Genomic DNA, 27,737 nt, shown 5'->3' with positions numbered 1-27,737 from the left:
CCTTTGCTAGAAGTCACAGTGTAAACTTCTTTCCATATGTCTTTTGCTGCCAATGGACAGGCTTAGAGGTTTTCTTTAAACACATACTATCTTCTTAGCTAACAGCAGTACCCCCTTGCTTTTAGCTTACTGATTCTAATCACCAGTTTAATGTTTTTCATAGAGAACAAGCATGGCATTGGAATCAAAAGCACCTTGAACCTGGTCTGTCATGTCTCTTGGGAACTGTCATCCTACTGATGTCTCTTCTCACTGCTTTTCAGCGTAACATCACACAGCGTATTTGTGTACAGCCCAGAAACTGAAAACAGCCTGACTTTCCATATGCCAAAAAAAGGGGGAAACAAAAGCCAGCGCCCTTCTGGGCACCAGAGCCTTTCCACACACACAAAAAAAGAGACAAAGATAAGCACAGCACACCCAGCACAATTCCTTTTAAACCAACACCCCAACAAATCCCACTGCATTTACCTGCCTTGCCTCTTTCACAGTAATGAGTGACTACACCATTTATTAAAACTCTGCAAAGTTCATTTTCTTCAGGTCCCCTAAAATTGAGTGATGCTCCAGAAAGCACAATGCAGGGCGAACATTTGGCTGGCTTTCATGACTATAACTACAACTGATTTGTCATACTCCTCCTTAACAACATATTTGTATTTTGCAAAATGTATAATTTTTTCAGCCCCTGAACAAATATATTTACATAACTGTGTCTAACGAGAAATTACATTTAACTTCTCAGAAATGACAATAACTAAAACCTGAACTGCCAATTCCACTTCATTAGTGTGGTAGAAATGCATTCCAAATGTTAATAAAAATTCCAACATGCTGATAAATTAGCGCTTCTAAGGAGCATGTGACACCTTGGTTAACATATTCAACCTCAATTATATTTCTCTTCAGCACCCTGTTATCTGGAACCTTTGCTGGCAATCAGAGGTGCTGTTTTTCAGCGGCCAATTTTCTAGATAATGTAGCTTATCAACACTGTGGGTAAACTTGCCAATGAAATCAGGCTGCACTGAACCACACACACGCTAATTGCATCTCTTTTTTATGCATATTTACAGACTGTCACTTCAAAGAAATCAGTGGCCCATTGAGGCAGCCAGTTAGCTGGAAGAATTGCCTCTTGCAAATGAAAATTAGCAAACAAGCTAGTGATAAATATGAAATGAACAAAGTATAAAAATGCCCGTTTTGTTCTGAAACTTCGTCGGCATCCCAATTTATACTTCCAAGGAAATAATTTCTTGAGACACATTGGATTCTGGGTATGAGATTTACCTTTTGTTTCAAATGAAGGTTGAAAACTGCTATTTACTCAGTTACGAAGTGGAACTAATTCAGACTTTCCCCCAAACATTTCTGTTTTCACTAATCGGGCAGGATTTAAATATCAGCTTTATTTTTTATTGTAATCGCCAATAAACACCAGAGCGGTTCAGAAACCAAGCAATGCAACTCTGGCAGCATAATAAAATCAAATGCATTCCAGTATAGGACTGCAGACGGTTTACTTATTTCCCCCAAGTACAGCTCCCCACTCTCCCTCCTTATTCTCCCAAACTCCTTGAGAACTGGTTTTCTTCAGAGAGAAACATGCTTTAGGCAGCAGATGTGAAATATATTGGACTCCTTTCCCTTACGTGCCTCTCACAGTGCTCACAAAGCCATCAACATAATCATTCTGGCTTTACACTATCAGAGACCAGAATAAGATCCATATGATTTTGTTGGGTTTTTGTTAATTTACATATATGTTTTAACCCCAAGGGAATGCAGATTAGGAAACACGACACATAGTTCTCCAGCACAACAGATTTTGCTAAAAAGAGGACATTATTCAAGCTGTTCAGAAAAAAAATGATCTTTGGTCTGATCACTGTAACCTGCAAATCACAGCGCCGTGCCTCTTGCTGGACCTTCCCTCAGGTTCACTTCAAGTAGCAAAAATTTAGATGTGTAACAAAACTTAATTACAAATTTTTTGTTACATAAATGAGAAAGGAATATAGCACAAAACTTAAAAGTTGCAAACACACATACTGATGGCACTATAAATATTAGGCATGTCATTGATACTACACATCTTCTGGGAAAGCTTTGGTGCCAAGTTGGGCAATTTAATGTTGTCGAACCCTTTTAGGCAGATTTTAGTTGGCTTCTAACCAGTTCCAGCAAAGACAACTGCCAATGCATTAATTCCCTACCTCATCTTGTATGCAGTGCTGAGCCTATCAGTACTTTCTGTTGCATGTCAATGTAATATCAAACTGCTGGTTTCTTAATGTTAGATATGAGCATCGATATTTCATTATTGATACACAGGACAATTTGAGACATTAGGGGGAAAAAAAAAAACAACAAAACCCAACAGGAAAAAAAAAAATTGCCTAAAACATTTCCACTTCAAGAGACACATTAGGAAAAATATCACTTACCAGATACTTAACTGGAATTGTTACGTGTGCTCAATCCCCAAATGAGAGCAAAAAAAAAAAGATTCCATCTGTGTGTAACTTGATTTCTTTCAGATGAGTTATTAATTTGAATGAGTTAAGTACACTCCACTTAATCAGGAAATGTTTAATCACGAGATCCACTTAATTGGGACATCTCCCAAGGAATTAAGATTTAAGTCCAAAGATACTTACTAGCAATGACTGCTGCTTAATGGGGAAAGCTATGCTGCTTAATTGGGATGCCTTCAGGTGATGCTGGGGTGCTGCTTCTCCTGCCAGCTCCACCTCACCTTCCCCCATGATGGGGTACACCCAAAACCTGTGATGAGCTTGCCATACCTGCTTTCTTATTCCTCATACCCACCATGCTAAAAGCCTGGTACAGCACTGCACAGCTGCCTCTGCACTGTCCTAGGAGAGCAAGGTGGGCATGCAGGGGACAAAGCCTCTGCCCATCGCAGACCAAACCCAAATTCCTGCAGCTCAGCAGTGGGTAACATGGTTCAGCCGCTGGGGCTGCTGAGTTTCACTGAGTCTCCAGCAAACTGGGCTGGCTGTGGCACTAGGTTAAGCTGAAGATCAACTTCCAGCTGCCCATCCCAAAGGTCAATATGCCAATACGGCATTTTATGCCTTGCAAGTCAAGCAGGGAGATGCAATTAGCCCCCAACATGGACACCGATTCAGTGCAATGGGTGCAAAAATGAAGCATTCCAATGTTGCATGTGCCACAAACCAGAGATTCTCAAGATACTCCTGCTCCATCACACCCAGGGATCAGCAAAGGGACTAACACTATAGGCAGCCAGGCATCAGTGTTGTATAAATGTCCCTATTAACACCCAGGTCCCCTCTTCATCCCACCCTCCAAATCTCTTTCGGGAAGACTCCAGCACCTTCTTAATTTTGCAGAGCCTCAGCTGTATAGCAGGCTGTAAGGCGATTGCACTTGATGGTGGCAGAAGGGCTGAGCATAGTTTCCACAATACCCAGAGATGCTTCCCTTTGCATAGAGCAAGGGGCTAAGCCAGCCAAAGCACCCAGGGAGTTTTGGCCACCTCCTCCCCATGGGCGTGAGGCTTGTCTGGCCAGCAGGAGAAACCTCAATCTTCAATTTTATAAATGCAGTAAATTATCCTGAGGACTCTGCCATAACATTTTATGCATTGATAACTTTTATGCATTGCTCTGCGTAAGTTTTATGCACTCATTAAGAAATTAACTTGATAAAAAGTGACCAAATAGGAAGAGGGAAAAAGGCCAGAAGGTTTGCATGGTGAAATAATATTTAAAACCAGACTGGAGTGTTTGGAGCTACAGAGGTACGCTGACAGTGCCTGAAAGCATTAATGCAACCATGAGTAGGAGGGGGAAAGTACTTAAGGACACACTTACAATTTTACTTATTCAGCAATAATCTTGGTTACCATCATGTCCTATATCTACCTCTGAGCTCCTCAAAATCCCCTCCTCTTAAGATAACTACATGCCAGGTTGGACATCTGTGCTCAGAAAGACTTGTTCATTTGGGACATTTTTCAACCCTTCATAGTACTCTGATGGCACTGAGGCTATTGCCTGGTAAAAAATGCCGCTGTGCCTTGGTGAGTCGTGTCTAGAAACACAGTGAGACCAGTGGGCCCTGTGGTTCTGGGAATGGGTCTAAATCTGCACTGCAAAGCAGGTTGACATCTCGTACATGCAGAAGTGTGAGGATTTATTCACTCTCAGGCATATGTAGCTTTTGCTCGTGGTGAGGACGGATCTGAGCTGTATGAAGGCTAATTCCTCTGAATGATACCCAGAGTTCTGTCAGTGGCCCCAACACAAGGGGCTCAGCCAATTCTTTGAACTGCTTGGGGGAAAACTCTGCCTGGCTCCCGGAGCTGCTCAGTCCAGGTTCCAGCAGCATAAGGGGGAACTGCCTTGTCCAGAACCAAAAGCCTTAAAGACAGCAAAACTTTAGTCCTCTGTGCACCCTTTCTGCCTATTCCTGCACAAAGAACCCCCCCTTCATGTTGTAGGACTTTGAGCTCAGAGCTGCTGTAGGGATGATCAAAATGCAGCCCCGTTTTAGCATGAAAGCAGAAACAGAGAAGCGTGACTGTTTTTTCTCTATGCCCTGACAAATGCCTCCAGAAACATAACTTCTTCAGCTATAAGTATATGCTCCCAACTTACACAAAACAATGAGTTTTTATCATTCAGTGGATATTTTTTAAATTCATGTAAGCCCCCTAGAAATGGGTAATTCCTCATCTAAGAGCCTTCTCATCTGTGATTGCTGTGAATGTGGCACTACAATCTCACCTCTGTTGGTTCAGATTACCTGTGTGTTTTCAGACACAATTCCTGCCAGGTCCTGCTGAGCTTCCTTAATTCCCTTCATCTCCCCTGGCTCCCGAAAGCTGGTGTAAACTCACAGGCACTAGTCTTGCTAGCATTCGCATGGGGAAAATCCCATACGAAGATGCTGTTTAAAGAATCTGTGGATCACATAGAGCGACGGCTGGAGCCCCTGGTATAATTAGTAATAAATAATCATAAGGAAGACAGCTAGCACAAGCAAGCGGAGAGCAGACCGACAGTAAAAACAGAGACATTTGCCATTGGGCTCTCTGATTATTTTTTTTTACTCCACTTTGTGAATTAAAATATTGCATTTGTTTTCCTAATTTGATGTACATTATATCTTCATTATTACGATTTAACTCCAGGGTTAAAATCCTGCACTTCTTATTTACTCTAATTGACTTCAATGGTCTACAGTATCTGACCACTTCCAATTAACACTATCCACTTGGGTTTCTGCTGAGCACTAACATGCACTGTTAACTGTTTTATACAATGACTGTGTTGAGTGTGTGACTGAGACACAGGGAGTGAAAAAGTGTATGTGGTACAAAAACTTTTCTTTGTGAATAAATGCCATAAAACATACAGCTTTAAACATCTAAAAAATAAGGAAAATGTAATTTGTAATAAATATATATATATTTACAAAATTACACCTGGCCTCCTGTGATTGTCAGAGCTGAACAGTAGCTCAATTACAGCAGTACAATGTGGCTTTTAAAGTGCCTATATATTTGTCTCAAGTAAAAAGGGGAAAGAAGTATTGTCTATTAAGTGTCAAAAGCCTTTTCTTTAACTGCAGAAGGCTTGGACAGACTAAGGAAATATTTCATCTGGAAGAGAAATGCTAAAAACTACCCTTCACATCATTGGAAAACCTATTATCAAATGCTAAAACCTCTTCTTAAATCCCTGAGTATACACAGCAACAGAGCAGGCTTGGTTCTAAGTATTTAAACCTTTGTTAAAGAAAAGACAACATAAAAAGGGATGCAATCCACCTGCTAATTAGAAACTTTATTTGCTGAGATACTGTTCGTTTGAGCTTTTTAGAACATTTCATTCTCTTTGTACTTTCAAAATGAGACTACATATTACTTACGGGGAAATGCAGTTGACTTTTACTCCTCTGTCAATCCACTCGGTTCCTAATGTCTGTGTTAATTTTACGACCCCGGCTTTTGAGGTGTTGTATGCCACCTGCTTCTGTGGGTGTGGGACTAGAAGGGATTCAGAAATAGAAAATGATTTATTCTGCACAAATTCAGATAGCTGAGGCACTAACATGGGCAAGTCGCTGCACTGAGATGAACCATTTTCCCTGATACTAGGCAAGGAGCAACAAGAATTTAGCCACCCACAACAGAAAACTCTAAATCTGTATTTTGCCATCTAACACTTTTGCCTCAGCAGCTGGGCTACTGGGAAAAAAAAAAAAAAATGAAAAAGAAGGAAAGAAAGAAAATAATAAATTTAATAGGTACCATGTTTTGGCAAAGCCAAACCCAATGTATTAAAAATACATCTGCAATATTTGACTATTCCCAAGCAAAGTAAATAATCATATACACACATGCACATTCATATATTATACATATATATGTATTTATATATGAAATGCTTGTACACTTTAATACTAATAAAATATAATGTAGCATAATGGTATGATGTAAGTGCATAATAGATTTTATATAACATATTATATGATATTATATAAAGCTTTTTGGAACAAATTATTCTCCGTAATTTTTATCCTATCCATCGTCTGAAGCAAACACATCACATTATCTAATCAGTGTTTGTGTGGATGTGAGCGCAGGTGCGCCCCAAAAATGCAGAACACCCACCACTTTCAAAATGTGAGGCTTTTGAAAGTGTTTCAGAGATGTCACATGTCAGTCAGAGAGGGAAAATGATCGGCTTGCTAATTACAATGTTCAAGCTTGTTAGTGCTGCGTGCTCAGGTGGCTCTGCCCCTCCACCAGCTCTCACACTTGCAGCGTTCCCGGGAAAGCTACTTAAGGACAAATCCCCAGGGGGTGTAAAGTGCTTTAAACCCACGGGAGTCGGGCTGGTTGGGCTGCTGGGATTTACACCCACAAAGTGTCTCTCCTTGGACTTTTTTGGCTTCCATTAGGACATCATTAAACAAATCAAGGGCAAAGCACTGATCCATAATTAGTGCTGTACCAGTACTGAGCACCACTGACTCTTTCATGGAGGAAGAGTGGGGAAAATCAGTGCAAAATATCAGTAATCACAAAGGCAAGCAATTGTAGCCTGCAGGGTTAGGTAACGCTGAACCCTGGAAGAAAGTGAATCGTTGCCTTTGTGTAAGGTAAGCAGGCAAACCCCAGTGCATTTTGATAGAAGCACGTAAGCAGCATCAGTAGATGGCATTAAATTGGTCTTAATTTATTAAGTTAAACTGGTGCATCAGCTCTAGATCACTACCATCCCTGGTATGCCAACACATCCACTACTGCTTTTATTGACTAAAACTATTGGTTTTGAGTATGTCAGTTTAAAGGGTGAAAAGAAGATGATAACAAATTGAGTTAATCCAAACTCTGAAAGAGCCAAAAACCTTGCTGCAAATTACTAAGCCTGTGAATAAGGAGTTTCACCTGGAACACAAACGTTTGTGAATAGATTTATATCACACACATGATGGAAGCAACTCTTAGTGTTTCTTTTTACTTCATGTGCAGAAGGTTTGCTCAGAATTTGGAGGCTTTTTACTTGCTACAGAGAGCATTCCATACCATGTAACCCTTTTACAGCACATAATTTGCACTCATTTTTTGTGCAATATGAAATAGTTCCCATTTCAACCAGCAGAACCACTTTGCCCTCTGCATGTGACTATTGCCCCCCAAAGCAGCGCGCTGTGTGTGCTATCAAATAGATGTGGAACATCATTTCTTGATTAATTGCCGTGCATCAGCTCCAAGTTACATACAACTTCGGTAGTTAACCTTGTAACCTCCCAAAAGCAGTTCTTTGCTAAACTTTCTAAACATGTCTGTCTGTGATAAATCATTCGCCATTTGCTAAGAGGATAAGAGTTTTGGCACAGGCTCTGCACCTCTAGAGCGTGATGGTGAGAACAGCAAGTTGCTGCAAGCTATCAGAATTAGCTTTCCAATTAGGGGTGGGTGCTGAGACTGGGTTTTCAAGAGTCTTTCCATGCAAATCCTTCTGTCTTCAGAAGAATATCTAAGCAAGGTAATGCAGAAGATGGAATTTCCCCTTCCTGAGACACTTAGACCCTCTCAATTGGAAGAGCTCAAGAAGCCAAAGGGTGCTGCAAAGGTCTGACACCCATGGGTGGGTTTTCTGAGGCTCAGACCCCACGCCACCTTCTCTTCCTTTACCTAAGGTGGTCTCTTACACACAGAAGAAACCTGCATTCCCTCAAACTCATATAAAACAAGGTCTTTCAGCAATACCACCAAAACAGTCTGAATTTGAAAGGCTTCTGGGAAGGGAGAACACTCACTTCTGTTTCAGACAAACATAGGAGGAAAGCAGATAAAAATGATGCCAACATCAAGTGCATTACATTTTAAACACCTGTGTCCTGATTTCAGCTGGGACAGAGTTAATTTTATTCCTAGTAGCTGGTTTTGGATTTAGGATAAGAGTCATGTTGATAGCACATCGATGTTTTCAGTTGTTCCTGAGCAGTGCTTACACAAAGTCAAGGACTTTCCAGCTTTTCATGCTGCCCTGCAAGCCAGGAGACTGCGGGTCGGCACAAGAAGCTGGGAGGGGACGCAGAGGGAACAGCTGACCCAAGGGATATTCCATAACATATAATGTCATAATGAACAATAAAACTGGGGGGAATTGGCTGGGAGGGGTTGACCGCTGCCTTAGGGATGGGACAGGCATCAGTCAGCAGGTGGTGAGCAATTGCATTGTGCATCACTTGTTTCGTAAATTCTTTAATGATTCTTATTATTATTTCCCCTTCTTTTTGTGTCCTAGTAAACAGCCTTTATCTCAACCCATAAGTTTTACCTGTTTTCCCATTCTCTCCCTCATCCCTCTGGGGCAGCGAGTGAATGGCTGTGTGGTGTTTAGCTGCCTGACAGGTTAAACCACAACAACCTGACACTATGTTTTTGCAACGTTCTTTAGCACATAAGGCTTCTAGCCTGACCTTGAAGCAGGCGTGTAATGTTAATGAGAGGTGCACAGAGATAGAGAAGACCAGACCACTTACCACTAAAGATATGCACTGTAAAGATTACAGATCCGAGTTACACCTGCACAAACCGCAGAGCCGCAGCAGCCTCGTCTCCACTGCTGAAGCATACGTCTGGAATAACTCCAGTGAAATACCAGAATCAAAATGCACATATGCAAAATGTATGCGGCTCATCTTCAATTAATTAAAACTGATTCTGAGCAGTGTATCTGGGAAAAAGAATCACAAACAAAACCCTCCCTATCCTGCTAAGTGTCTCCTCATTTTCCTGTATCTCTGAGGAAGGACTCAACCTACAACAACAACAAAAAAAATATCCCCTAACTATTTCTAGAAACATTTTATACTATGCCAGTTGGCCAACATACTTAAATAACCAACCAACCAACATATTTATTTAACATTCAGCAGATGGACATGATATGAACATCGTGGTTTTCAGTTGTAGTTTTATAACTACTAGATTTTTTCAATGCCAAGATTCAAACAGGTTCAGAAGGTAAACACATCTCTTCATCTCTTAACTCCTGGCCTAGCATGCATTGACTTTCAGTGACATTTAAACACATCTTGCATTGACCCTTCCAGGCTGCTCTCAGGGCTGCTTTCCAGCTTTCATTCCTGCTCTAGGACTAATATTGCCTCAAACATGACCCCATGGGGGTCTCGGTGGTCTTGGCATGCCAACCAGGAGGTGCAGCTGGGGCTGGGATGGATGCTGTGGTGGAATGGCATCGCCTGCTGGCTCAGCAGAGCTGTGCCAGGGCCTGATGAAGAAATAGGGAAATGCTTCTTAAGCCACAGAGAGCAATTCTGGGCTGCAAGAGGGAGTGTGGGAGCTGTGTGCCAAACCAGCAGACCCCAGCCGGTGCCAGTTTCCAGAGCTTTGTAACTTTCTGTAGGGTGCAATACCTCCCAGAAACTTTTGCTTTGTGGCAATGATGTGGACAGTCACAGCCCGAGCCCAGACCAGGATTTCACTGTGCAAAACAAAGCATGAAAGGTCTGGGGCATTTGAAATTTAAAGCTCTAAATTTTTTTCAAAACTATTTCTCTTGGGGAGACTTTGCGACTCCACAAAGGTGGGGTAAAGGGATGGTGCCTGCGTTTTAAGTGTAAGTAAAACAGCTGGTAAAGGCACTTGAAAAAAAGAAGAAAAGATTAACAACAACATTATAAATGTAGTTTTGAAGAAGCATTGAAAGTTACTGTGCAATAAACTGAGCAGAATGTCACAGAATGTCAAACTGGGCACAGTAAAAATAAATGTTATTCTGAAGGAAAATAAAAAGACTGCATATTTATATAACATTCAGCAGATGGACATGATATTAATACAGGGGTTTTCGGTTGTACTTTTATAGCTACTAGATTTTCTTGCCTAACTTGGCAACCCAAGGCACCATTTGATTTTTGGATTTGGACAATACTGCAACAGATGTCCAGACCAATAAAATAAATTCCTAAAGGGCTATGCTTAATTTGTGTAATTGATCAATTTTTGTTACATGGGCTTCAGTTCACCAGCATGTAACTGCCTTCCAGATTAGCTCAGCAGTAGGGATTTCATTCCATATGTTACAATGGTTTATTGGCGCTTTTGACGATGCTGCTGATTCAGCAGCGTTGGTGGAGACACCTGTTGGCAAGGATAATGAAATAAAACCCCGGGTACCGGGGGGAAAACCAGTGCAAAAAGCTTTTGGGTTGCTTGTAAACATGACAGGGGCACAGCTTCCCATACTCAACCACATCTGCCTGAAATCACTGGGGAGTGCACCAGCACCTCTCCTGTGCCATCAGTGCCTTGGAATCAGGGAAGGTGACTCCACCTCTTCTATAAAAAGTAATAAGTGCTCTAAAACACAGAGGACAGGCAAATGTTGAAAAATGATATCAATAAAAATTTTGTAGTACATTTCCTCTAATACAAAATGTCAGTGATTTACTCCTTCCCAATACAGGTTTAATTGATTCAAATAGCATCAGTAGTAATTAAAATATGGATTCTGAAGCACAACTGTTAGCTCTCATCACTCACCTATTAAACTTGCCATAGATGCTGTGTTAATTATCTTCCCATATCCTTGATTCAGCATAATGCGGCCTGCAGCCTGTGACAGAAATTAAAGGAAAGACCAGTGACCCTTTCTGTGATTGTGCTAATAATGACATGATAATAAATTAGTCTTCACTTTTCAGAAGAGTTTATGTGCTAACACGTTTCTTTGAAGCACTTGATATAAAAACTTGGTATAAAAATGGCTGATGCAGGAAAAATCCCATTGCCATTTCAGACTCTCTTCACTGTGGGCAGTATTTTCTCAAAGTAATCACTAATGTTGGGAACGGACCCCAAAAGCTTTTTGGTTTTCAGGATGCGGCAAATAACCACCCTCCAAAAAATCTGGCCATTCTTAAATGCTTGGCCTTGGGCAGCCAGTGAGTACCAACTGCTTTTGAAAATATTGACCAAAATCTGTAATTGCTATAAAGCAAATCTCTCTAACTCTACCAAATCTAGGATTGATTTTATTGTGATTATTAGTAATAAAGCGTTATTAACTATTGGTAAAGTAAATGCTTATGAACTGATTATCTATTTGTAAAACAAACCAGTACAGCATCTCACACTTACTTGGCAGCACAAAAACAATCCTCGTAAATTAACATTAAAAGTTTTGTCCCATTCTTCTAGGGAAGTATCTTCACTTGCAGAGTTCATATTGATTCCTGCATTGTTGCATGCAATGTGAACTGTGCCCCAGCAAGCTACGATCATATCCACAATCCTTTGCACATCCTCGGGTTTGCTTACATCTGCTGCAATGGCAATGCTTTTAATCCCTGTGTTAATATAAGAGTGATGAAGTCAGTACAGGAATTCACAGAGAAATAAAAGTATTCTGGTTTATGATTATCTATTCATTCCTATATGTATTATTTATATGCCACTTTAATTTATTGCTCCACAAATTATAGCAAAATGTGCGTTTGTTATTTTGAATACTGCCATTATAACGTTGCTCACTGGTGCGAGGTTTGCTTGTTGGAGGCCAACGCAAAACTCAGGTGGGAGCCGAGCGTGCCACTCCACCAGGACGAAGCTTTGAACACTGCACCATCTTCTGTCCAAACCCTCAACTGCAGCTTCCCCATCCCTGAGCAGCTCCAGAGAGATCACTCGGGACTGGATGGTAGCCACTCAGCAGCAAGAGAAAGCCAAGGACTCTTAAATTTGCTCAAATTTAGATGTTTTTTATGCCAGTTCCCCCCAAGATGCTGCAAAAGGTCAAGCTTATTTGTCCGGAAAGTCCTCTCTGGTTGAACTACAGCATCCAGACACAGCTGGGAGCCTCAGACAAAACCAAACCATTTTTAGGAGGGAGCTAATTGGGCATACCTGCAGGTTCACAGGTGCAGTAGTCATGGCATCTGGCCTTATTTATTGCAAATCACACTACTATAATAACACAAACGTTCAGAAATTAAGACATCTACTCATTTTGAATCATGCATTTTTTCCCTAGAAAACTCCAAGTATTGACTTTTGCACTAGTGCTGATCTGTAAATAGCATAACTTAACTTACTATCAAAATCTGCTTTAAATGCTATTATTATTAAACAAAAGAAGCACCTTTTGCCAATGGGATTATACTCATCCTTTCAAAGTTAAGCAAGGCTGTGGTGAAGTGGGCCTTCACTCACAAGGAGGGAGGCAGCCACCAGGGATGGACTGTAGGTCAGCAGTCTGCAGGCAGAAAGTGCAGAGGGAGGAAGTTACAGCTGTTAAAGCAAGAGTTTTCTACTTCTGTTTAAACAGAAAATTTATTACCCACTGGTCCATCTTTTAGATCACTCTAATAAAAAATTTAAAAGAAGGCTTAAACTTATCCTAGGAGAAAAGGAGAAGACTCCCCCTTTGAGATGGAGGCTTCCATGAAAGCAAGGCAAAGCAATAACTGCCCAGCAATGTTGAAGAAAATGACAAGAAAGAGGCTTTTATATGGAAAAGCTGCTCTTGATCTCCAGTGCCTCCAGGAGCTTGCCAGAGAGCTCGCCCTGAGATGATGCTGGTCTGGGATGCTCCCCATGCCAGGTCATGGGACCTAATGTCCCCTCTGGCCTTCAGCTATGGTCCAAGGCAGAGAAAAAGGCATACCCATAACACAGGCACCTACAAAAATGAGTGCGTCTTCAGCCACAAAACAAGACCTGTTATTTTATAGGAGGCTTTATGCTAAATATGCTGAAAGAATAAGAATAGCCAGACAGCTCCCATTGCTCCTCCTGATTGTTATCAGGACACACAATGTACAGGGAGCTGTTGCAATCTTTCGTATTCGATTTACAGACAAAAAGGGTGCAAGCGTGTTATTAACGGTAACAGAATGAGGCTCTTCACCTGCCCTCCAACTTTCACCCCATTTATGTCTTCATGTTATATGATAGTTCATAAAAACAAGACAGAAGGTGCCACACGTGAGTGTCTAGTGAAGAAGCAGGGAAGGCACGCTCACTTCAAACCAGAGTCCCACACTTGACCTTAATCAATTCAGCTGATATCCCTGCACTCTGAGAGAGGGGGGAAAACCCACTTTCTGTCTCTCCACTGTCCCCCCAAAACCATCTGTTAAAAATGAAAACTAAACTATGGAAAAATAGCTTAAAAATCCGTAGTCCTGACCAGAGGTAAGAAACCCAACACATGGCTGCGCCGTTACATGTATGATGGTGTCAGTGCATCTCTACAGTACACAGTTTAGTTTTGTGATGAGATGGGCAGGAGAGGAGCCTAGTGGCTCTGTGCTGGAGGGACATCAATGTGCTGAATCTGCCTGAGGTGCCCTTGCCCTTCTTCAGGGGACATGTACACAGCCCCCTGCCTCGGGCTTCATCTCTGGTCTCTCAGTGTAAGTGGAAGTAATACATCGCATATAGACAAGAAGATCAGAAGTGACATTGTGTGGAAGGCATTTGCATAGTTTATGGTGAAAATGCACTTTTTAAAAATCCCTTCAGACTAATTCTTCCCTTAAGGTACAGGCAGTGATTCCCCCTGAAGACAAGGGCATATGTAGTGGAAGGTAACCCTTAGGATTTTTTGGTTACGTTTCATCATTTTTGGTTCTTCTGTCAGGATCCATTAGCAACTGCTGAAAAAGGTATTCACACAGGATCTAAAAACAAAGACCCCAGTAGCCAAGGGACATACACATGAGCTGTCTAACAAATCAGAAACTGAGATCACAGCAGTTCTGATGTTTAAAACTCATCGCCAAATGACGGCACCATCCTAAAAGGCAGTAAAGGGCTCCTTGGTATAAGCAGCAAAGAGGGTTTAAGCAAGCTGAGCAAAATGTTTTGGAAAAGCATCAATATGGGAATGACTTTCTTTCCTGTTAGGGTGGTGAGGCACTGGAATAGGTTGCCCAGGGAAGCTGTGAATGCTCCATCCTTGGCAGTGTTCAAGGCCAGGTTGGACAGAGCCTTGGGTGAGATGGTTTAGTGTGAGGTGTCCCTGCCCATGGCAGGGGGGTTGGAACTTGATGATCTTAAGGTCCTTTCCAACCCTAACTATTCTATGATTCTATGACTTGGGGCACTGCGTTTCCAACTTCCCCCCACAACCAAGGTGGGGGGAAGGGGGAATCACAGCTACTTTGTGTGTATTATAGCAGGAAAAATATGTATCAATACTACGATTGCTTCAATTTACTCATGTGAATATTTCAAGAGTAAGGCTAGTTGAAGCTTTTCATCAAAATTTTTTTCCAACAGAGTGTGTTACTTCTTTGAAGCCAAATGTTTCATGGAAACATAATGATTTCAACAAAAATTTTCAAGGGAATGCTTCTGAGGTCCAGGCTAGACTCTGTAGTTACCTTTGGAGAGAAAGAGATTGAAAACCTGACCTTTTCAGATCCTGTCCAAAAACGGGCATTTGGATATAATTCCCTTTCACAAAAGCATTACAAAGTTTGGGTTTTGTTCCAACAAGGAATGACAATAAATTTGAAACCTCAAAAAACATCATGAGATGGAATAGCTGTGCCCTGACCAGCTGCACTGGTCAAGTTGATAGAGAGTATTTGACCTCAAAGGATAAAGATGTGAAAAGACTGAGAAGTGAGATTTTCTTTACTTTAGACTGCAATAATATTTGCTATGCCTCGTGACCTCTCTGACTGCACTTTGTATCACTCCCCCACCTCCTCTGGGCTTGCAGCCCACCAGTAAAGGAGCAGAGATGTAGGGCAGCCATTGAAAGATGGATGATCAAACTTCTACTGAAAATGCCCTGGAGATAGCTTAAGTTAGTTTTCAAATAGACTGTTGGCATCCACAGTCTCATGGCTCTATCAAGGAACCCATTTCTATCTGAATAGCCCTACTTGATATGCAGGATCTCACTGAGAAAAAATGTCCAAAAGGCAAGTTAACTTGTAGGGCACAGCTACTTTGTGCCAAGACCATATGGCTTCAGTGCATAAGAAAATGAAAAGCTTCAGGGAAGGAGGGACTGGATGACTCAAGAATTTGTAATAGGAGCTGGACATACTCTGCTCTGGGTTGTTATTTGGGATCAGACCAGCAATGAAAGCTTTAACCAATAAAACCAAAGCTTTAACGCTGATACTCAGTGTAAAGTGTCTCTGCTTACTAAAGCTGGGATCATACAGACTGAGACTTTTTGTTTAAGATGTTCTCTGGGGAAGCTAAGGATGGTGTCAAAACCAGAACGGAACCATTCCTCAACCCTTCCTAAGGATGTTGTTTGAGACGAGGGATAGAAATACATCTGCAAGGGATGGTTTTGCTGGAGAATATGGTTAATAATGGCCCAATCCCTTTCTGAAGTCAGAGTGGAAACAAATACCAGTGACTTTATTCAAATAAGAATGTGAAAATTTTCTGGGTAAAGCTCTATCCTTAGAGGAAATGAAGTACTGATCTCTGAAGAAGGCTCAGTTGTGATCTCACAAAAGGAATTATAAAATGAGAAACACTTCCTTTCTTTCCTCATTAAAATTATATTTCCAGTTTTCTTTTTCCCCTTTACAACTGCATTTAGCAAGACTCCAGGGGGAAATTCAGTTTTATGTTACATTTTCTGTTTTTACTGTTAAAATAGAAGTGGCTTGTAGAGATTTTACCTCTTTGAGGGGGATTTTAGTTATTATGTCTATTAGTATTTTGTTCCTATATCTGACCTTGTATGCATGCTTGAAAGAACTATAGCTGAGGGTTTCAAAAGTGCCTTTGCTTCAATATGAGGGCACAATGAGAGATTAAGGCTGATAACGCCTCTAACTTGTTTTGGTGTTTTGGTTTTTGGTCCAGACATTAGGCATTGAAGAGGTGCCAGGGAAGGGATATGTGCTAATGAGCTCATAGACCATGTCTGTCACACATCCTTAGGGAAGACTGAGGTGCCTTGGCTGCTGCATGGTTTAATCTGAGGAATACCATGTTTATTCAATGCAGGTTATACAGATCTCTTTGGCAAGAGGTGGCCCTTCTTTGTCCCTGTCAGTCATGTTTCACTGCTGTGTTTCCTTTGGGCATTCTTGGCAAGGAATTTTAGTTTTGCTTCTCTGGTTGAATTCATGTTGATAAGTAACTCACAGACGATGTGATATCTATGACTGCTGTGACAATGCTGACATACAGCTTAGTGACCATACAGCAGGACCCATGCTTACCTTTGAGGCTGAGCTCACAAGCCACTGCTTTTGCCTTTGCAAGGACCAGATCCACAACAGCCACTTTAGCACCAGCTTCCCCCAGTGCATGAGCAAAGGCTCTTCCAATTCCCTGCCCTCCGCCTGTGACATAGGCCACTTTGCCATCCAAACGCAGCCGGTCCAGGATGCGGTGCCTGTTATAACCCCAGAAGACATCATCCCTCACCACTTCTTTCTAAAACAAAAACATATATACATTGCACAGTAAGATGGAAAGGTCAGTAAGTGATAGCTATGAAGGACTCTGCCTGTAAGAATGAGGTGGGAGCACAAACAGAGATCCATGCCTCGTTGTCCCACTGTTTAATACAATTCTAACACTAATTCAAGCCAAAAAGCACCTTTACCCCTCCAGATATTAGTCTCATCAGGAGCTCTAATGTGTAAGACAATGCAGCAGAAGGGCTGTGATCTGAGGAGCTGCACCGATCATTCTCCGTACATGAGGGTAGGGTATGGTATTTCCTGTTTCAGCTTCCCACGGGAGATAGGTCAGGTACAGTGTCTTAGAAAATGACTGATTAAGTCTTCCAGTTATTTCACCCCCAGGGCCCAATCCTGCCCTGAGGCTCAGCTGGATCCAGGAAGGCACGGAGGCAAAGAACACGTTTCCAAAGGCAAGATTTGGCTCAAGTGTAGTGCAATCAAAATATCTTCACAAGGCTGATGCGCAAATAAAGATATCAGCCAATAACTCAAACCAAGCTGTCATCTGATCAGCTGCCATGCATCATTTCCCCCTGACTGGAATCAAGATGGAAAATACAAGATGTTTAAAATATTGAGTTTGAAATGCCAGGAATTACCAGTGGGTGTAGCTTTGGGAGCACTCAGGAACTGCAAAACAATCAGGATGTTTGGGTCTGGATTTACTGAGATAGGCCGTTATGATTCCAGATGGGAATTTCATTATAGCTGAATGATGTCCACTATATAAAATGGAGACAGATAAAAGGAGCATCTTTTCCACAGGACAAACAAAACCTAAAGCCATGAAAATATGCAGTTCAGAGACCACAGGAGGGCACCATGTGCTGCCTTTAGGCAGAAATAGAGCTACTTCAGCTCTATTGCATGAGTTCATTACCGCTGGCCCCTAGCTCCATATGCCCACACTCCCCTGTACAGGAAGGACTGGAGAGCACTGGGCATGGATACCCAGTGAGCAGCTTGCCAGCATGGCTGAGCCAAAAATCTTTGCAAGGAATCAGCATTTAATAGGCTTAGTGTAACCTTGGACTAGTGTGGCTAGTATTTGCCAAGCCCTAAGCTGGTAAACCCATGCTGCACAGCACCATGGCACAATAGAACACGAGTTTGGGCTCTTGACACCAAACCCGTGCAAATCATTTTGTCATTGACATCAGCTTTCCCCAGAAGTTCTCACAGAAAGGAAATACACACCTTGGATTCAACCACTGCGTCTGGAGGCACAGGGCTCCTTCGAATGATGCTCAGTCCACTCTGCACAGGTAAAATTACCTGCAAATGGAACACATACACACACAATTCTCAACTGCTTTGTACTTAGCTTTCTATCACCCAGATCCCACTGATATGAAGGATAGTCCGTCCTTCCTTAGGCCACAGTAGCTTTTCTCCTATGCTTTAACTGAAATTCCTTCCAACGTAAATATGTCAGGCATTTGTATTCACTCACATTCCTCTTCCAAACTCACGGCTTCCACAAATGCCAGCAAGAGAAAAAATGCAATTTTGTCTCTCTGTTTTCTAAATCAGTGTCAGCTACAGCAATTTCTGGGTTTCCACAGCCTGGTTAATGCTGTCATGAGGGTATTCCAGTCTTATGCTTGCAGGTCAGCAAATCATAATTACCAACACTTTGGCGTTCCTCAACATTTGCTAGAACATCTGTCCTGCACATATAGATGAGCATCAGTGGGTTTGCCACATACCTTCTCTGGCACCATTAACACACTTCAGTGAAAACTGCACTGTGCTGGAGATTCAACACCAATATCAAATATTAGATGTGAAACCCCACATGGTTTACCTGCATTGGATAGCTAACAGTAAGATTCAGGGCATGGAAAATTGTTGTTAATCTTTCCTAGGGAGGTGGAAGACGTCAGTTCTCCCACCATGGGACCAGCCTCACAGTGCAGAGAAGGAGGCAGGGATCCAGCTATCCTCTGTGGCTACCCCAGCCCCAGCAGCCCCTCTGCCACACTGGTGTGGCTATGGCATGTAAACAAGCTTTGCAGGCTGATAGCTACTGCCCTGGGGTAGCATCATGCAACCCTGCTTTTAAAACCTTGGAGGATATGCGTCTACTTTTGCCTCTCAAACCACAATATGTTGTTTATACATCCTATTACTTCATTTTTTCTCCTGCTGGAGTAGGACTTTGTTGGCTCCTGTTGTGCTCATGATGCCCTACAGCCTCCAGAGTTTTTAAAGCAGAGCAGCAGTTCCTTGGTTATACTGTAGAGCTGATTATTCACTCTTAAGTGCTCCACTTTTATCTTGCCTTTCATACATTGTATGATGCAGACAGGAAGTAGGGGCCATTTCTGAATACGGAAACTCATACACAGAGCTCAAGTGAGGTGAATGATAATAAAATTTGAGTTCAGTTTAGGTCCTCTGGATAATGGCACCAACAAAAGAAACATTTTAAAGAGTACTTTGCAAAATCCATAGGTACAGTACCACAGGCACCTTAACCAATTGCATTGCACTAACCTGCTCAACACGAGGATCTGAATTAATCACTGTGTTTAATTTTCTGACAGCTAGTACATTTTCATCAGATACATTCTCCAGGTAGACTTGTCCTTTCATGAGTGTATTCTCTACACAGATCACTGCATCCATTCTCAGCAAGTGGTTATCCATGACAAAGGTGTAGTAGCTAACAGCGTTCCTTTGATCAGCATCAATAAAGACTATATCAAAGTCTTCATCCTCAGCATGTAATGCCTGGAAAAAAAATATGTTGGAGAAAACACTCATTATTTACTTGACAATTTTAAGTTTTTTCATTACAATGTCCTTTATATAAAGCCCAGACCAGAGGGAACCCTCTTATTTTAAGGTAAAATTGCTAGAATTACTTCTGGAATTTTCCATCCTTTGCAAAGAATTTTTCAGAAATGCAGATGCCCCAAACTCTGAAACTATCAAAGAAAATCAGGATACAAAAGAGGATGGTTCATCCCAGCTTGTGGTGTTGAAAGTCACAGCAGAAACATCTGCATATTTACAGTCAAAGTGAATTGATCCATCAGGGTAACGGAGAGGACTGGCATCAAACCCTGCAGCTGAGGTGCTGCAATAAGTTATCTCTTCTCAGAAGAGTAGCTATCAACAAATTGAAGAGTGGCAATTATATCAGTCTGGGATAAAGAAGCATAAGGCTGATCCTGGGAATTGCAAACTAGCGAGTCCCACTTCAGTAGCAGGAAAATGGTTGAAATCCCAATTAATAATAGAATTATAAAGCACATAAAAGAACAGGTCATGATAGAGATAAAGCAGCACAGCTCATATGAAGGAAAATGATGTTTCTTTAATCTAAAAAAATGCTTTGGATGGCTCAGCAACAGAGAGGATAAAAGAGAACTGGCTGCTATCATCTAATTGGATTTTCAGAAATGTGGCACACCTTCCCTCCAAGCAGGCTGCTGATGATAATGTATAAAAGTGTTGATGGATGACCAGATGGGAGCCTTTACAGCCTTCTCCTGTGGCAGTTAATGCACTCGCTGCCCAAGAGGCTGCTATGGAATATTTCAGATTCCATCTGGGACTATTTAACTGCATCTGTGTGCGTTGCAGTGAAACAACGGCTCATCCACCTATCTCGGCAAGCAGAAATGCTTTAAAGTCTTGGCATTTCAAGTGAAAAGAGAAACAATTATGTTTTCCAGAACTCACTGTTTCTACCACAACTTTTAACAGTACTTCTTGCGTCCAGATTTCCCTTTTGTGTTTGGAGACATTGCTCCCAATGAGTGATGAGCGATCTCCCGAGACGTTAAAGCATCAATAACAAATGGCAACAGAATGTGAAAAACTAATTTGTTTTCAAGAGTGAGTTTGATGGCTCCCAAACAGAGATTTCAGGAGCCTTTCTGAAGCAGGGAATGTGTCAATCAGACAAGGAAATAGTGGGAAGTGGATCACTGAAGTTCTGAATTACTCCACTGTGCAAACTGGTTTCACTGTGAGCTTGCTAGTGGTTAAGAAATTAACCCTGCCTGAGAGCCTGGACAGGCTTGACAGGTAAGTCACACTTTACTACAGATGCTTGATAACACAGAAGCTCTGCCAGAAGCATTCACAAATCCACATTTAGGACACCTTTGGATACTACACTATAATGAAAGAAGACCAGGCCAAATATATGCTCATTTACAGTGAACGTAGCAGAAACTGAGACATCTGGTTTCCTACAATTCATCTTTTCATTTCATAACCAATAAGAAAATTTTGCCCCTGTTCTCTCTTGATCTGTATTGGGGGAAAGCAGCAGGAACATTTTTGCTACTGTAGAAGAGCATCTTACATCAGGGTGCAACTCAGCCAGTCTGTCCAATGTAGAAACTTCAGGAAGGGTCAGAAGATAAAAGCTGGGAGGAGTTCATCAGGAAGAGGGATTAGAGGCCTCATTCCCCAGAGAGAAGAGCCAAAGCAAAAGTCAAGTAATTATCATGAGTTATCACTACTTTCTGACTTGTAACCTTCCCAAGCAGAGGAGGTGGGGGGCAGACATTCAGAGGCAGATGTGGCCATCTCTGAACATATGTTATGACTGCTGCATGGTATGGCTCCCTAATGAAAAAGAATCTCACTTTTATGCACTGACTTCATTAGGTCCATATGGAGTTGTGCAGCTCTTTGGATATTAGCTGGACTTCTCATTTCAGCCTTCCTTCTGTACTGTCTACCTGCTGATAGCTTATCTCCTTCTTATCTATCTTCTGATACAGATAAACCACCTTTTAACTTCACAGCTTTCATCCCAGGAGGGTGCCTGTGTTGTTTATGTATCCAGCACATGCCTGTCTCGTCCTTGCACTGCCTGGATATGCAAGGCCACTGATTAGAAGGCATTTCTATTTTGCCAGTTCAAGTCCTGAACAGTCAGCCATGAAGGAACCTTTCATTTCTTCTACATACCCAGTACTAGATACCTCTGTGGAAATGCCTGAGACACTGCACTGGAGTTTGTACTGGGATCTTGCCATCACTTGGGCTTCTTGTTTCCACAGCTTCAAGACTGCTGTAGGGTTTTCCATATTTAACTGGAAACAGCTCCAGGCCTATAAGGGGAATCCATTAGTTTCTTTGAACCAGCTTTGCCTTTAAAGCAGCCTCTACACAAGAAGATAGCAGCCACAGGAACGGGTGGGCACCGTGGCCAGGGTACCACACTGGAGAGGGTTTCTTCACTGCTAACACCCACTGCTGAACTAAGACAGCCAGGAGGGAAAAAAGCTGCTTTACTGGTAGCTCTGACTGCAGAGGTAAGCAGTGGAACTATCAGTGCAGTGAGGAAGAGGAGAACACACTGCTGTCCCTCTCAAAACGGATGAGGGGGTTTAAGAGGAGGGATTGACAACCCCTGTCCTCCCAGAACAGACTGGGTCAGGACCTGCCTGGGACCTCACAGAACGCTGGAGATGCCTTTGTCCTCTGCTAGGAGAGAGGCAGAGCCAAAACTTCTCCAACTGTGAGGAAAGTTGAGATCCAGAAGGAAATAATCTGCCTGCAAAATATCCTGCTGAAACTAATTTCCTGAATGTTTACAGTGCAGTCCCTGCTCCTTGCTACAGAGGCATCATAGATGGTAACATATGGCAACAAGAAGTGTCTTAATTCAGAGCAAACTTGGCTGAAATTAATGCTTTTACTTACAGCAAGTCATTGACTTCCTTTTGGATTAAAACAAAAACCCCAAAATGTTATCACTGCATTCCATCAAAGAGATAAACCAAAAGCGAGCATGAGGAAGGGCACAGCAACACTGTTGATGGATACGGCAAAAGATCAGGGAGAGGACATCCCAAATAAAAACATGACAGAATCTTCTGCCAAAGCTCAGAGAAAACCTGATTGGAGTCCTGATGAGAGACCACTCCCTCATAAGGCACATACAAACTCAGTCTGAAAAAAACGACTGTCCGGTTCCTTTGATATGGATCATACAGTCAGCATATTTGTAATAGAGATGTACTCAAAACTTATTACCTTCCCTTTGCCTTGTTCTTGACCTAAATGTAATAGCAATCCATCCTTAGGGTACACAGAATACATGAAAACGTACAGCTTCCTTTTAAAACACCATTAGAATATTTTACTGTATGTGGACATACACTCTTGTTACTCCTAAATGCTATTCTATTGAGTACAGTTTATATTCACCGGCAAAGCTTAATCTCTAGGGAAGCTAGAGAGGGAATGCAATTTCTAGTAATAACAGCTCACAACAGTGAATACTATCCACTTATCCCCACAATTTCCAGCTATTTTGGACTCCTTTCTGAATTAACCTTTCATATCAAAAGGAGCAATTCTAGAGCACACTAGAGACTCCGACACAATTTCATGCATAATTTATTCACTCAGTTCAACATTAAACGCAGAGTCCTTGACTTTGTCAAGGTGGATTCTGTTGGCAGACTTCACAAGCAGCAAAACAGGAGAAATGAGATCTGCAGCTCAACCTCTTCACCTATTCTGCCTGGTAAAAGGAGGGGAAAAAAGGAAAAAGAAAGCCCCGACATGCTTACACAATGCCCTGCAATCAGCAGAATCTGCCATAAACATGGTGTTATTTTTTGCCTTGCCTTTTCGGTTTTAAAACGGAAGGATCAAAATCATGGATGGGAATAATTTCCTGGTAGTTTGCACTCCCTCTGGACTCAATCCTGCATTCATTGTTCAACCAAAGGCTCACTGGGAATTAAAGGAAGCTCTTTGTGCAGGATCAGGCCTCTTGCTCACAGCTGATGCGTGGCAAGGTTCATTATTCAGGCACAGCACGGCAGAGTTTAGGTTTAAGGAGCTTGTTGGGACATGTTTTTAAACCCTGGCCCATCACACATTGAAGAGGTAGCCAATTCCCACTGAAAGCACCTGTATCAAAGACTGACGCAGGGAAATACTTGAATTTAACTTAAAAGTATTGTGCAAAAATTACAGAGGTCATTTGGCACAGGGGCTTGTGCCATGGTGTCCGTGAGCTACATGCTTTGGTGGAGACCTAACTTAGCTTGACAGTGTCTGTCCTTCATGCATGGGTTTTTTTCCATCATGCCATCAGGTACCAAAATGCACCCCCGCTTGTGTACCAGAGCTCTACAGCTCCTGTCTGCTATTTAGCATCCTTTCACAGCTCAAAACCCCAGATTTTTTGCAGCTGGCTCTGATCTTGGACAAGAGACACAGAACCTGGCTGACCTCACCAACTCTGTGATAAAGGAAAGGAGCAGCAAGAGGCTTCAGGAAGCCTGGCCAAAGTGCTGCCATGGACTGCTGTGCTGTGTTTGCATAGCTCTCCATTTGCTCACAGCCCTGATGGGTCACTGTTATAGGTGGAAAAGACAGAGCCATGTGGGTGCCACAATGGCCCTGCTGTCTGAGGTGTGCTGGCACAAATAGGTCTATCCTTGTGGCAACCACTGCAACATCTGGCAGCTTTCCTTGTAAAGGACATCAGTGAGAGGTGTGGATACAGCAGCGGATGGTATCCTTTACCTGAGGTTAGGATGTAACTCTTGGGTGGACTAGTTTTACACCAGAAGTGAGAGTACATCATATGCCTTTTGCCAGTCTGGGCTTTCTGAATCATAGCTTCATGCAGCAGAAAAGGACTTCCCTGCCAGGCAGGGTTATCTATGTATCATATGACATTTTTGTGCTTTGAAGGAGCCAGTGCAGCGAGGCAAATCCACTGCTCCCAGGAGCTTGCACTGCTGCAAAAATCTGAGCTGCGGCAGGTAAGTGGAAATCCTGCCCTACTGCACTCAGCTTGGAAGGAAAATGCAGCCAGAGTCACCACAGCATGAAAGCTGCAGCAGGCACCTCCAAAGAGCAAGGGCTGGTGACCATCTCTGCCCTCTAATTTCTCCAAGGGGACTAGGATGAAACCTAGGGCTGCAGACACCATAGACAACAAAGACAATACTTGCCAGAGCTTGTTCCAGCTTTCCTGAAAATCACCAGGCTTTTCAACAACTGTTAGCACGCTCTGCTCTAGAACAGCCTTCCTGCAGATGATGGAGGACAGAAACACTTGTTCTCTATCTCCTCCATTAAGCTGAGCTTGGCTGTGCCATCCATGGTCCATGTCCCACCTGTGACTGCCTCATCCTTTCAGCATGCCCATGTGGCAGTGGAGGAAGTCAGCATGGTCTCCAGTCTAAACTGGTCTTCTCTAAGAGGGAAAAGACAGCACACTGTTCACAGCTTGAGTCTCTTCCATGCATCCAGGAGTGTGTTTCACACACAGCTGCCCCACTCCAGCTGGGCAAACTTCAAAGAGCCCAAAATTCAAAGGCATCAGACAGGCCACCAGATGCACTGCTTCATCATTTACTGCCATTGTGGGCTGGGACCATTGTGTTTAAGACCTGAAGGACAATCCTGATTACCCCGATACCAACGACAATATATCTGCCAGGCTGAGCAATAGCAGTTCAGAACCCAGTGAAAAAACCCTGCATAGACAGGGGTCTCCAGAGCTAGGATCTCTCCTGCCAAACACAAGCAACCTCCGCTCCTACCAGCTCCAAGAGCTATCTGAAGTCCTGAGTACCTGCAGAACTGGGGTCAGGATGTGCCTTTACATTGCAAGCGGAGGGTATAAAATCAATTGCAACATTCTGTTTTAAGGATTTAATTTTCATGTCTTTGCTCCCCTCTTTAATCTCTACGCAGCATGTACTCTGCCTGCCTCTAGATATTTTAATTCAGTCACAGTAAGTCAGTTGCACAGAATGGGCACTAGAGAGCAACAGCAATTCAATTAATTTCACACTCACTGCGGGGAGCTGGGATTTTAAATGCTGCACATTGCAGGTGATCTGTAACGTTTCGTTTGTTCAGATACCTGGCAAAGCTCTCTGTTGATTTCTTATCAGACTTGGAGTTCATGCGAGCCAGAGGTCAGAAAGCTCCTGGCCATTTCATTTTAGAAATAAATATGGTACTTGTTAATGCAAATAAAATTACAATCAAGCTCACACTGACACATCCAGATTGAAAACAGAATCAGATCAAATTGGTTTGCGTTAATAATAGAAAGGCTATTTATGTAATGGACGTGGCACGGGCAGCACCTGTTAGTGTGCTGGACCTCCAGCAACTTCATGGAGATGGGTAAACTGGAATTAAACATGAGACTCCTCTAGCTGCATGAAATCATAAGCTTTTCTCTTTCCTGGAACAAAGTCAGTAGGGAGAACGAAACAAATAGAGCTCACACATTTCCTTGTCTGAAGCTTATCACATTGCTCTGGAGGTGAGAAGCTTCGGGTCTAATTGCCCGCAATGTTCTCAGTGGGGGAAAATGAGAGGTTGTGGTTGAATTACAAACTAACTTCTTTGGGACTTTCCTGATTCTTGTGAACACTGAGCTGCCTCCAAAGGGCACAGATACGCTCTTCCAGCTTGTTATACTTGGAATTAGAGACCCTGAAACAAAGTCCATGCACATAAAGTAAACCTCTGCCATCGAAGCCTATTGACCCACACTTAAAGCTTTTGATTCCTCTGATCAAAAAGCTACAGTATTTTAGTTAAAAAGGAAAAAAAAACTATCTTGCATGAAAGCTGTCCCATCACACCTTATCATGAATAAGAAATAACTATAATGCAAGACCATGTTCACTTAATTTGCAAGTAAACTAAGGTCATCGTATAGCATTTTGGGTGCAGGAGATTGGACCTGCCTGAAACTCTTTAATCTGCTCTGTACAAGAGCTCCCAAACTCCCCTTCCAACTGACTTTACCTCCAAAGTGTCTGCAATTGGTCCCACTCGCATGCTTATCTTTTTGCCATCTGAGGAGTAATCAAATGCTTCTTGGCTGTTCACTCCGAGATACGGTGCTTCAGCACATGCAAAGATCTTGCCATCATCTGGCAATTCTTCTGCGATAGCAAGGATACTGTAACCTTTAAGCTTGCCAATTAATAAAATCTTTCTGGCTCTGATCATATGAACAAGCATCCTAAAAATGTGGCCTGTTGAAAGACAAGAATGAACATGTAAAAATAAAGCCATAGGAACGGCTGTACTTTGTTCACAATGAGAATTAGATGTACCTTATAAGTGATCATTTAAAAAATTATTTATATAATTTAAAACACTTTAAAATAAGGGTTTAACCACAGAATCTGAGAAATTTTCACCTAAAATGCAGCTAAAACGACAACAGAATAAAGGGACTGGTTTTAAATGCAGAACCTTTATCATCAATGCTGCTATTGTTCAAGCGCTTGTTAAATAGTGCTTGAAATATTGCATACTTTAACATTCCCCCCATATGAAAATGGCTTTAAGATGTCTCCATATTCTTGCTGGAACCCGGTAAAAAGAAAGAAATCACTACATTACCTTGCATTTGCTCTTAGAGTCATTATCCTTAGACAGCACCATCATTTAATAAATTTATCATCAGTGGTGTCCTTCGAACAATGTATTAGTGTAATACATTATAAGAGTACTTCACTGTGATGATATATTACTCAAAAGATGGGAACATCTGGGAAGAATGAATCTGGGAATAGATTTAGTGTAATAGGCTTTATATGGGGATACAAGCCTGGGTATTGCTACTTAAAAAAGTATGGTGCCTTGCCACAGGCCATCTCAACCACAAAAGCACATGAATGCCTATCAGACACACCAAACCAGCATGATTTTTCCCTTCCTTCCTCTTCTGGTGAGGGTGATGATCGATGTGCTGATCCCCA

At 42.2% G+C, this 27,737-nt stretch overlaps 1 protein-coding gene across 1 annotated transcript in view; it reads right to left on the bottom strand.

Moving 5' to 3' along the window:
• Positions 1-27,385, bottom strand: part of LOC130606478 (D-threitol dehydrogenase-like) — a 28,074-nt gene extending 689 nt beyond the window's left edge. The window contains exons 1-8 of the mRNA XM_057422863.1: positions 27,379-27,385; positions 26,773-26,912; positions 19,498-19,734; positions 18,196-18,273; positions 16,750-16,966; positions 11,681-11,889; positions 11,084-11,156; positions 5,929-6,046 (exon numbers count right to left, since the gene is read on the bottom strand). Coding sequence (XP_057278846.1) covers positions 5,929-6,046; positions 11,084-11,156; positions 11,681-11,889; positions 16,750-16,966; positions 18,196-18,273; positions 19,498-19,734; positions 26,773-26,912; positions 27,379-27,385 — 1,079 coding nt within the window. The remainder of the gene's footprint in view (positions 1-5,928; positions 6,047-11,083; positions 11,157-11,680; positions 11,890-16,749; positions 16,967-18,195; positions 18,274-19,497; positions 19,735-26,772; positions 26,913-27,378) is intronic.
• Between the last annotated feature and the right edge of the window lie 352 nt (positions 27,386-27,737).

Source organism: Pezoporus wallicus, unplaced genomic scaffold (assembly GCF_028554395.1).
Source record: "Pezoporus wallicus isolate ANWC-B61680 ecotype Strahan unplaced genomic scaffold, APGP_CSIRO_Pwel_v1 contig_7073, whole genome shotgun sequence".
In the NCBI taxonomy this organism is placed as follows: domain Eukaryota; kingdom Metazoa; phylum Chordata; class Aves; order Psittaciformes; family Psittacidae; genus Pezoporus; species Pezoporus wallicus.
This window is presented reverse-complemented; position numbering and strand designations above follow the sequence as displayed.